We start from the raw sequence: 12,998 nt of genomic DNA on the forward strand, positions 1-12,998 counted from the left end.
AACATGGCTGCTAATAGGAGCAAAATGAATTGTCTTAAGTCCCATTCCCTGGTTTATTTTCTTTCTGTTTATGGTACCAACAGTAATTTAATTTCTAAAAGGCAATCCATAAATATACAATTAGGACTTAATAAAAAATTAACTATTATATACCTTCTCCACAATTAAAGCATGGTAAAAGATATTAATGCTTTTCCTCATTTCTTGAGGTATTTTCTTTCTTGGAGCAGGAGAGAGACTACCACTATGAGATTCCTTCTGTTCTATGAGCTGTAAGGTTAACTGTCCTTGGGGAGAGTGTGTCAAAGAATGAGGTTCTATGCCTCCTTCTGGCTATGCCTTAATCTTTACGACCCTGGACACGTCCCATTACCTCTAGACTTTATTTTTTCATCTATAAAATATACTGATTTATGAAGAGCTTAGGGCTACTGTAAAAAGCTTATAACTGAAGGTGGCAAACTTTTTTAAAACTAATAAAATATTTTCTGATGTTATAAAAGTTTTGATTAGTTTGAAACATTACTTGGAAATTGGTAAGATTCATCACAACAGATGTTAAAAATAGGGAAAACTGAAAAGGGATAAAATGTTCTCTTTACAGCTACAATAACACAAACTCAAATATTAGTCATAGGGTTAATTATCCCATGCTTATACTGTTAAATTTACATTCAGAACAAATTATTCTATGCACAAGAGTGTTCCTTTAATATTAAAATGGTAGTTTTTTCCCCTGCCATTGTATTTACATTAACTCCACAATGACTTCTGTGGAAGTTTTGTTGTTGTTGACTTTTTTTGTATTCTTGGCCAAAAAAACACTGTATTTCCTTAAATTATTTTTTCATAATCTTTTCCAAAGTAGAATTAAAGTTTGGCAATGTATTTTAAATATTCTATGAATATCTCCTTATAAATATGAATATATTTATAAAAAATATAACAAAAAACATATTTTAAAGTATTATCAATGACAATGGAAAATAAATATTTAATGAAAAAGTTGGACACAAAACTATATAGAATTATTCCTAATTTCATAAAACTAAAATAAAAGTATGAACATATACACACAGAAAAAATACAAAATACTAGCTAAATCTATCCATCTCTGGATGGAGGGATTAGAGATGGTTTTATTTTCTCCTTGATACTTTTCTAAGTTTTCCAAATTTTCTACAATAAAAATATTTTACATTTACAATCATTAAAAAATCATGTAAAAAGAGAATTTATATTTTTTCACAGCTAAGCCTCCCTCTCTCACCAGCATTCTGGAACATACTAGGAATTAGGGGAAAAAAGTAATATAGACAACATTTCAAATTTATAATTAATATTTATCTAGCTTCACAAAATTTAAGATTATAGTTTGATATTAATTGAAAAACAATTTTTCTACTTACCTTCTCCAACCATTGTCACACCTATCGACATGCCTAAGAATTTGCTCTTCGTCCAGACATGCGCATTTACACACATCTTCCTCTCTGCACATTCTGCATAAAATCCTGAGACTGGAGGATGATGGGAAACCTGCTCGGCAACAAATCTGACTGTATAACAGTCTGATCCCACCTGGCTCAAAGCCTCCTCTGATAGAGGAGCATGATTTGTGATTGCCTGGGTGGAAGAGTTGCTGGTAACACTGGATGCTACCTCGCTTTTTGGCATTCTCCAGGAACAGTGAAATGTTTCTCCAATGATAGGATTGTACGGTTTCTTAGCAATGGCTCCCTTACGGCCTTCATGAAACGAGGTAAGGTAGTACTCAACAAAACGAATCATTCTGTCCTCAGCTGTGGCTCCATTAGTGATGGCTATAAATAGGTCTGGATGAGACATAAAGTCTGCATACATTTCCAGCAAGGAACGCTTCTCTAGGATAAATGTAGGAAGCACCACCTAAAATAATAACAACAACAAAATCAACCAAAGAGGGAAATTTTAATCCAATATGTTTATCTATAGACACTACTCTATTTCTCTGAAAACATATCATTCTAGATGGGCAATAAAAACAAAGTCACGAAAAAAAAGTATCTGAAGATAAGGATGCTTTTATCAACTATATAATAAATAAAATTTTTTAAAAATTTAAAAGCATGTTTAAAAGGGAATGAATGCCTTCCCAAATGGAGAGAAAAGAGAAAGAGTGGACCAAGAAGTCCAAAAGCCATGTAATAAGTGTTTCAGAGAGAGAATAGAAAAAATAGAGAGAGAGAGAGAGAAAAAAAATCATCAATGAAATAATTCAAGAAGATTTCGGAGAACTGAAAATATGAGTTGTCATACTGCAAAGGCCCACCAAATGCCTGGAGACAATGAATAAAAAGAATCCTATACCAAGATATGTCACTGCTATCTGGATTGGCTGAAGACACTCATTTCACCCACAGATGTGTTGTGGCTTCAATTTACCGGTGAGAGTTGGAGGGAGGTCACAATTTGACTTAGAAGCAGAAAATACTGAGCTCACTCCCTCTGCCTACACTCCTGATGAAGGCCCAGCATCTTGCCCATATCAAATACTAACTCCGTGAGCTGAATATTTCACAGGACTCGTTCACGACTATGCTTTCTGATTTCTTCAGAAAGGGCTCTTCTAACCTTTCTCAATAATTTATAAAAAGTTGAAGCCAGAGAGACTGTTTATCTTCTTCTATGAATGTCAATATAGCCCTTTCCTTACATAGCTAAGCTTGTGTGAGTTATTCACTTTTTACTAAACTAAGTAACATTGCTGTGGGGTATATATGTAGGTAATAAACTATAAAGAAAACTAGGAGGATGATTAACACAAAAGTTAAGTAAGTGGTAGCAGCTATGAAAAAGTAGGGGACTACACCCAGGATGGGCACTCAGAGCTCTTACAAATTCTGACAATGTTCTATAATTTATTCTGGGCTGTGAGTACATGGGTATTCGTTTTACTACTGTTCTTTGAAATGTTTATATGCATTCTATTCAGTCTTCTCTGTGTATAATACATTTCACAAAGACATTAACTGAAAAAAGGAAACAACAAAATTAGATATAAACTAAAATTACATGAGGAAAGACTGGAAGGGAATTTCAGAAAGTGAGAGTTGTGTTAAGACCATGAAACTATAGATATTATCCTTTTATTTTCCCAAACTTTCTGTAAAGTGTTTAATTATACTAAATTCAAAGTATTATTTAAAAAGGAACAAAATGAACAGTGGAGAAAATGTATGTTACTTATTCACAACAAGCAGACTGGGGACATGGCTGTCTTCTTTATTGCCACAGTCCTAACACCTATCTACTGTCTGGAACATGAGAGGAGCTCAATGAATATTGTTTGTATCAGAGTTATTATTCATAGGAGGTGGCTGTGACTGCAGTTTAATCACCCGGTTCTTTAATATTGCTCAAAAAGCACCATTCTTTTAAGTGTTATGCAAATGTTCATAATTTGATTGATTAATGTTAATGGTTATGTATAAATGTAAAAAAATATATGTATATATCTTTTAAATTAACAACACACAAATGTGGGGAAACTATATTATATATAGTTATTCATGCCAAGAGTGAGCTTTACTATCTGGTTTACTATCATAGCACATTCTTTTCAAATATTCTTATGCCTCATAAACCCCAAACACTACTTACGCCTTATAAAGCTAAATCTACTGAGAGACAGCAATATCGTAATAACCAAACAAATCCCTTAAATGAATATTCATTTAAATGAATTTTACAACTAATTGTCTTTTCTGAACCACTAAAATGGAAATATTTCTAGTACCAAGTTGAAATATTAATGGTTTCTTTATTAATTCCTAAAATATCTGCTTCTTAATAGGCTATTAATTCAATCCATTTGTTTGTTTGTTTATTTATTTATTTAAGATCTAACAGACTTTATTAAGCATGAATCAGGCAGCATCTCATCTAGCAACTAGAATTCCTCAATTTTAAACCCTCCTAAGCCTAAGTAAAGAAAAAATTGTTTTTGATTCTGAATGCTTCCAAGTGAATGCAAAAGGCAATATGCTTTCTATTTAAATTATATTTTCAGGTGAATAATTCATTGGAATCAAACAACCTTTTTTAATCTATACTTTCACCACCTTCGTGGGCATCAAAAACCTCAATGTGAAAGAAACTTCCTAAATTCAATTTTGAAATCTCATACTAATGCAAAGTAGTGTAAGTAGTAATTCAAAGTACATAATCTCACAATAGTAAATATTTAACATATGCAGGTTTTGAACCTGATTGGCTTTTTAAATTAATGTCATAGATTGATTATTAAACACAAATTAAGGGACATTAGTTAGATAAACTAGGAGCGGAGAAGACTGGCTTAAAATTAAAAACTATAGGTCAGTGCTAATCAAACTTTAATGTATATATATAAGCCACACAGAGATCTTATTAAAATGCAGATTCTGATCCCCTAAATCTGGGATCGTGGGCTGAGATTCTGCATTTCTAACAAGTTCTCAGGTGACAGTGATGCTGCTGGTCTTCAGACCACATTTCCCCTCCTCAGTTTTACTGAGGTATAATTGACAAATTGTGTTGATTTGATACACACATATTACGAAAGGATTCCCATCATCTAGTTAATTCAGACAGTCTGCAAACTATGGCCTTTGGGCCAAATCTGGCCACCTGTTCTTGTAAATAAAGTTCTGCTGAAACACAGCCATGTCTAATCTAACATATTATCTATGGCTACTTTCATACTACAAAGACAGAGTTGAATAGTTCCAACAGAGACTTATGCTCATATAGCAGAAAATATTTACTTTTTGTCCCTTTACAGAAAATATCTGCTGACCTCTGTTATAGATAATATTCAAAATGTACTATCTAAAATGGGAGATTAAGAGTAAAGTAGAAATATAAATGCCCTTCATGATTTTGTGGGATTATATCCTTCCAGTTCTACCAATAGACCCCTTTAATTCTGTACAGAAACAAGAAGACTATAGACCTTTATTTGCTATGCAAATTCCTGTTGGCATTTTTTTGAAAATAAGAAATATATTTATTAAAATTAGAAATGCTGATCAAGAGAAAGAAATAAAGAACAAAAAGCCCTGACAATATTAACGATTACAGGTATAGTCCTGACCCACTGATCTACACAGACAGTTTATTCCACTACTTACTCTTGTTAAATCCATGCCCAGCTTGAGCTGTGACAAGAGATGTAGGATAACACTGCGTTGCTCTTCCACAGCTCCCAGGTCATCCTCCTTGTTGTCATAAGTATCCTCCACCTCATCATCTGCATTTACTTCTTCAGGTTCCTTGATGTAAAACAAGCTTATTGTTACAAATGCTTATTTATATCCATTAAGAATAAAAGTATAAACAAGAGACTTGAAGGCATTTATGCTGGACCTAAATGAATCTGAGAATGAACAAAAGTCTTTCTGAAAATGTAACCTCCATAGATTTCCTTCAGTGAACCCATTATCGCTGACATTGAATATATTGTGGTTTTGCCATATGTACCACATACAAAACATATGTATTTTGTAAAACTATTTTTTCCTAAAGAGTGAAAAAAAATTTTTCGAGTGAAAAATATTTTATCCGAATCTTTGGCTTTGTAGGCTTTGAACATCTGCCCAGGAACACCACCATACCTATAATTTAAGTTCAAGATGTTTTGAGACTTAAATATTTGCCCTATTTTTAAGCTAAAACTATAAAAGTAAATTTTTAAAGTGACTGTACATGTCAAATTTACTATAATCTATATTTATTCATTCATTCTTAGAGCTGTCAAGGAAGAAACCTTAGGATTAAAGGGAATTCTAGGTACAAGTATAAAAATACTGTAGTTCATCATGCCATCTTAATGCTACAAAAAGTTCTCTCGTAGCTCTTCAATCAACTAATCAATTAATCAATCAATCAATAAAACCACCCATTGGAAAAATGAAAATATTTATTTTCATCTCAATAGGGTCTCAGCTCCAAATAATTGGTTATGAGAAACATAATTTCTTATTTATTTCTATCTGAATAACAAATAAGTTTCAAATCCCAAGATTCTATAGAACCTTAGCAGATGTCACTTTCCATGTTTTCGTGGGGGCGGCGTTGTATCTCTGACTTGGGCACAATGGAAGCATGAGTTTCACTCTAGCCTCACTGGGGTTTATTTTCTCCATCACCTGACAGAAAAATCTCCACTACTATAATAAATGTGTCCTGCTTGCATTGATATTCATATTTCGCAAAAAAATATGAAAAATTTTTTAAAATTAAGGTCCATTCTGGTATGCTTGAGTGGAGTCTAATGCCTTGCAACTTATGCGCTTATTTTTTTCTGCTTATACTATGTGACATACTTGGTGGACTCACTGCTTCAAAGGATTTGAAAACATAGTAATCCTCTCCTCCCTACTGCTGTGTCCCTCATCTAACATGCCTCTATCCTGACCTCCAGCATGCTTTGTATTCTCATTTAGAAATATGAAGATGGAATATATGACCTACAGTTTATAATTTTTCACCTGCAAATTATATCTCTAGTCCTGATCTCTCTCCAAAGCTTTAGTCTCTTTGTTTCCAATTCCTTTTTATATACAATCATATATCCTCTTCTCACATAAAAACAACATGGTCATAAACCATACTAAACCCTCTCAAAAAAACTTTCTTTCTAATTTTCCTAGCTTTGTAAATGGCACGACAATTTTACCTAGTTTTTTTAGGTTCAAAAACTTGGAGTCATCTTTGATCCAACCCTTTATCCAGTTTATCACAACTCCAACTGATTTTTCATTTGAAATGCATAGTACCAATTCGTTTGTCTTCATTTCCACTTCTACAGCCTTCTATCTACACTTTAATTCCAAGTCATGTCATATATCAATCTTCTTAAACATATCCCATCCCTCTCCTTGCTCATGACCTTATTACCTATCCATTAAGACTAAATTCTTCTGCATGATTTTTATGTTCCTCGGGGACACAGTTTGCACTGTATATTATGGAGCAGTGCTCCAGGGATTATCATTCCACATAGAACGCAATATGAACAGTCATCTGGAAATTGTAAAATCCAACAACCCTGTGATCATTTTTTATAAACCAGGTGCTCTATTCAATTCATTTTATCTTCATAACAATATTATAAGATATTATAACAATATTATAAGATATCCCTGCTTTACAGATGAGGAAATTGAAGCTAAGGGTGGTTAGTTGATCCACAAATTGGTAAATGAAAAGATCTGGCTTCAAAATTATTAGGCAAGCAATCTCCACAATAAGTATATAAGCTTCAGTATTCCTGGTTGTGTTATGCCCCCATCTTTTGAGATTCTCTCACTATTCCTCTTCTCTTCAAATCTCATCTTCTTTCAAAGGTCAATTCCAATTCCACTTTCTTTCTAAAACATTCCTTATCCAGTCTACTCAGTACATCTCTTTTTTTAAATGCCCATATCACAACAGTCTCTAAACAATACCAATCAAGATGGAAAAAAAATACTGCTTCATATTATCTCATGGTTTCATTGTATGTGTGTGATTCTAAGTCTCTTCAGTGAAAGAACTGTCTTCTATTTTTCTGTCTTCTAATTCTTAACATTGGACTTGTCATATACTAGATAGCTTAATAAATATTTACTAACTGATTGATTCCACAAATGAGCTAGTCAAAAATCTGTAGAAAAAAAGCATTATATACTTTTTTTTTCTTTCTCCTCTGCCCGCTCTGCTGCTATTACCTGCCTCGTTAAGGTCTTTGTCAGCTTTGGAAGTCTCTATGTCATATTTAAGAAATAATTCGCTAAACTATAAATAACTGTAAACTATGTATTACTCTTGACTCACTAATTCTACTTGGGAATATAACCTGAAGATATAATCCAAATAAAGGGGAAGAAAAAACACAGTAAATGAGATGATACAGTGCTACTTATAATAACAAAAAATAACAACCTGGAGATTCAATAGCCTATTTAAACCTTTAAAATATTAATTATATAGGCCAGAATAACATAGAAAAGTGACTATGAGAAGTATCAAGTAAAAGGAGCTTAAAATAAAACTAGTTATATAATTATGATAACCATAAAAATAACAGATGTGAATTCAAAAGGCAAAAAATCCAATATGATTTGCTACAGTAGTGAAACTATGAATAGAATAAAACAGTCTTTAGCTTCTGAGAAATGCAGAATGAATAATACTTTATAAAAATATTAAACCCTAAGACTATGTGCTATATTAAGTAGAATAACACTTTTAAAATTTCATTTGGTAAAGTACAATCGAAAAGACTTAATAGTAAACTTTTAAATGTGTAAATGTAATCTAGTAAATGTTAAATTAAAAAATGTAAGAGGTAAATACGCAAATAATCTTATATTAGATAAGCTATTTTCTAGGAAAAAAAATGCAAATTTTAATTTTTAAATACATTTTTATCAAGTAAAATTAAGCCCAAACTAAAAAGAGCACATAATTTAACCTAGAAAACACAATATGTACAATAGTTTTATACAACAGACTGCTTCCAAAGTCAATGCAGTTAAGAGTCTACAAGAATGCTGCTCTGGTGTTCGGTTGACTTGCATATGCTGACAATGAAAAAAGAACTGACCCTTTTCAGTGATTCCTAATTTTTATGCCAAAACCATATTTTCACATTACCTTACCCTTGCTAACAGTCCAGATTCTGCAACACACTGCTCTTCTGGGACTGCCACTGGCTTACTCTGCTCAGCTGCAAAAGACTGGTCAGCTCCATTTTTATAGTGGTTGGATAAAGGTATCTTTGGTTCTAACCATTCGATTGTCGTTCCTGATGAAGTAAGAGAAAACTTTCGCTGAAACTTGCTCATAATCTGGAAAGTTCAGCAGATGTGGATTTTACTAAACAATTTTGTTTTGAGCCTACAAGACTAAAAGCAATTCAACCTGTTAAGAGACTCTGCAAGACAGCCATGTGTATCTCATTAGCATGAGCATCATGATTGGGTGTTTACAAAAGAGCAACTTAGAACTTGAAATCAGAAACCATTGTATAAAAGAATCAACCCTGAATGGGACTGAACTTACTTCTAGGGCAAATCTGTGAATCATAAAGTATATTCCCACTCTAACTGTTGATTTGCTGTCCTTTCCACATGAACCTTGTCTCTCTAGAGATCAAAAAGTATGAAATTGGGCTTTAGGGAGTCAAAATTACAGGAGGATCCTGAAGTAAAATTTGCTTCAATTTGGGTCGAACCTTACTCTCAGCAACAACTTTCTAATCAAGCAATATAACTCCCTTGATCTAATTTAAGAATTGCAAATACATGTCCATTCTTTTTTTCAATCATATGAAAAAGTCTCTTATACCTTTAAACTGAAAGGCTCTTCTACTGAATAAATAATAGCTGACCCAGTGAAAGACAGTAGTCACATTTAGAGACCTGTCATCTTCTCAATTAATGACTCAAATGTCTCTTATTACCCTCAACTAGTTTAACAAAGTGGATTCTATGCCTAATCAATAATGGAAAACGTTCCATTTGATTTCAGAGGCTGATCTAGGTTTCACAGAAGCTTGGTGATAGAGTGCTACAATAAGGGACATTCAGTCTATTAAGAAGAAATTTTTTAAAGTATGGAATTTACTCAGTCTACAAGAAAACCCCAGTCTTCTGTAGAGAAATAAATTACAAAGTTACCAGGCTACCAGAGCATCTTGCCTTACTATTCAGTTCAGTCTCACTTGGTACTAAGAAATTCACCATCGGGGGAATGCCCTGGATAAGTTCCTGGGGGCTCTTTCAAAATTCCAAAGAAATGGAAACACTTTGCTCCTACCTTAAAATGTTTATTTTTAATATCGACATCTAGATTTCTTTACTTCTAAAAATAAAATGCATAAAACACTAAATTTATGAGATACGTTTTAAGAGGTCACTCAACAAAACAAAGCTCTTTATCAAACCAATCATTTGGTCTCAGGATCCCTCTAAATCAAGATCACTTCAGTCTTTGGATAACACACATTAAGACTTTATGAGACTTAATAAACACTAATTTGAATTTAGATTTCATTTTTTTAATGTCATCTCAAAATTTGAGTGGGAAGGTAATTCAATTTTTCTTTTCAGTTATATTTTCATTCTCGAATGACTTGATAAATTTCTACAGATCTAATTTGGGAAATATGGCAATTTCAGGTGAGAAATACCAATGTCAGTTAATTAGTTACCTCAAAAAACCACAAATCTGTGCTCCAAAAAAAGTGATGTAGGAGAACTTTTACTTCGAACACTCTGTAAAGTTTACAATGTTTCACATTTTAAATTTAAAGTTTGTACGTACTTCATTAACCATAAAGCAATTATTTAAAAATAATTTTGTATTAATTTAAACTATACAAACAAAACTTCTAAGAATTTTTAAAATTATATAGTATTTAATTAATCAAGTATTTATTGAGCATCTAGTAGCTAGCACTGTGCTACTTAATATACTTTTTAAAAATTAAGTAGCATAAACTGGAAACAAATAGTTTGATTTTACAGACAAAATAACTCTTACCAAACTAGAATTAACCCAAATTTCATAGCTCAGGGTAACTCATCCAATGTTAAACACAGGGGAATAGTTATGTAAATCAAAGCAAATCTATCCCCTCAAAGGACTATATTGCAGTCAATAAAAATTATCCCCTCAAAGGACTATAATGCAGTCAATAAAAATTATGTTTACCAAAAGCATATCACACATTGGAAAATATTATTGATATTAAGTGAAAAGTATAAGCTACAAACATATTTTCTAATAACAATGGGGTAAAACAAACAAAAAGTAAGAAAAAATAGAAAAAACTGGTGGGGAGTGTACTAATATATTAATTGTGAAAGTTTCTAGTTGATAGAACAATATATTTTTGTTTCTTTCAATTGTATGGTTGTTCCTAAGTTTTTTATAAGTGTGCGTTTCTCTATAATAGGAGAAAATTTATATTGGACTTCTTAGAATTCCTCCAAAGCAGAAATCCATGTCTACAACTCATAATTTTGGCTACACTATCTCTTTGGAATAACTTCTCCCCTCCCCACCCCACCCCTAAGCTAATTAACTGGTTTTCATAGTTTTTCTGTGCCTTTCCCAGACCTTTTTCTATCAGAAGAATTAGTTCATACATATATTCTCCTACAGTACTTTGTTCCCATTTAAGTGGCATTTTACATATTATAGTTAAGTATTTACATATTCTCCTCAACTGGACTATGAGTTCCTTAAGGGGAACATACATAATTTATTAGCTTCTGTAATATTACCCTGACCTATACCTACAATTGACATTAAAAAGTTTGTTAACTTGAAATATTGAATTTAAGCACATGTGAGGATGAGATCCATACTATATCCATATCAAGATCTGATTATGGTAAACGTTTTCCTGAGCAGAGTCTCAATATCTCTCTAAAATATCTTTCTTTCACAAGTAAAGAGAGGAAATTGAATAAGAGATTGAGTACAATAGTCAAAACAGCATGGTACTGTCATAAAAACAGATTCATTGATCAATGGAGCAGAATAGAGAGCCCAGAAATAAATCCATGCCTCTATGCTCATTTAATATATGACAAAGAAGGCAAGACTATACAATGGGGTAAAGACAGTCTTCAATAAATGGTGCTTGGAAAATTGGGGATACATGCAAAAAGAAAAACAAAAAAGAAAAGAAAAGAAAGAAATCGGACCACCTTCTTATACTATATAATAGACTCAAAATGGATTAAAGACTTAAATGTAAGACCCCAAACCATAAAAACTCTAGAAGAAAACATAAGTAGTAATCTCTCTGGTATTGCTATTTTTGGACATAGCTCCTTGGGCAAGGTAAACAAAAAAATAAACAAATGGGACTACATCAAACTAAAAGTTTTTGTATAGCAAAGAAAACCATCAATAAAACAAAAAGACAACCAACTAACTGGTAGAAGATATTCACTTATGATACATGTGATGAGGTTAATATCCAAAATATATAAAGAACTCATACAACTCAACAACAAAAAAACAAACAATCCTATTAAAAAATGGGCAGAAGACCTAAACAGATATTTCTCCGAAAAGGAAATACAGATGGCCAATACATATGAAAAGATGCTCGAGGTCACTAATCATCAGAGAAACACAAATTAAAACCACAATGAGATATCACCTCACACCTGTCAGAATGGCTATCATCAATAAATCAAAGAGCAACAAGTGTTGGCAAGGAGGTGGAGAAAAGGGAACCTTCATACACTGTTGGTGGGATTGCAAATTGGTACAGCCACTGTGGAAAACAGTCTGGAGGTTTCTCCAAAAATTAAAAATGGATATACCTTTGACCCAGCAATTACACTTCTGGGTATTTATCCAAAGAAAACCAAAACAATAATTCGTAAGGATCTATGCACCCCTATGTTCACAGCAGCACAATTTATAATAGCCAAGATATGAAAGCAACCTAAATGCCCATCAAAAGATGACTGGATAAAGGAGTTATGGTTCATTTATACAATGAAATATTACTCAGCCATTAAAAAAATGAAATCTTATCATTTGCAACAACATAGATGGACCTATAGGTTATTATGCTGAGTGAAATAAGTCAGAGAAAAATAAATATCATATGACTTCACTTATACTTGAACAAAGGGAACAAACTAATCAAAAACAGACTCGCAAATATAGAAGACAATCTGATCATGGCCAGAGGTGGCTAAGAGAAAGGGGTGAAGGGTTAAAGAAGTACAAATTAGTAGTTGATAGATGGACACAGGGACAGAGAGCACGGCATAGGGAATGCAGTTAGCGTTAATTTAACGGCTAGGTGGAGAGCCAGAGGAAGGAGCAACAACAGGATCATTTTATAAACTATATCAATGTCTAATCAATGTACTGTATACTTGAAACTAATAATAAAATAAAAAATTTTAAAAAGTAATAACAGCAATTACTTGAAAAAAAAGAGAATGAATTACTGT

General features: G+C 32.6%; 1 protein-coding gene across 1 annotated transcript in view; it reads right to left on the bottom strand.

Annotated features, from left to right (window-relative positions):
• OSBPL11 (oxysterol binding protein like 11) overlaps positions 1-12,998 on the bottom strand; it is a 76,228-nt gene that overhangs the window by 22,034 nt on the left and 41,196 nt on the right. Inside the window, exons 7-9 of the mRNA XM_006906132.3 lie at positions 8,667-8,812; positions 5,154-5,294; positions 1,410-1,908 (exon numbers count right to left, since the gene is read on the bottom strand). Of these exons, the coding sequence (XP_006906194.1) occupies positions 1,410-1,908; positions 5,154-5,294; positions 8,667-8,812 (786 nt within the window). The remainder of the gene's footprint in view (positions 1-1,409; positions 1,909-5,153; positions 5,295-8,666; positions 8,813-12,998) is intronic.

The sequence above is a fragment of the Pteropus alecto genome, unplaced genomic scaffold, assembly GCF_000325575.1.
Source record: "Pteropus alecto unplaced genomic scaffold, ASM32557v1 scaffold311, whole genome shotgun sequence".
Taxonomy (NCBI): domain Eukaryota; kingdom Metazoa; phylum Chordata; class Mammalia; order Chiroptera; family Pteropodidae; genus Pteropus; species Pteropus alecto.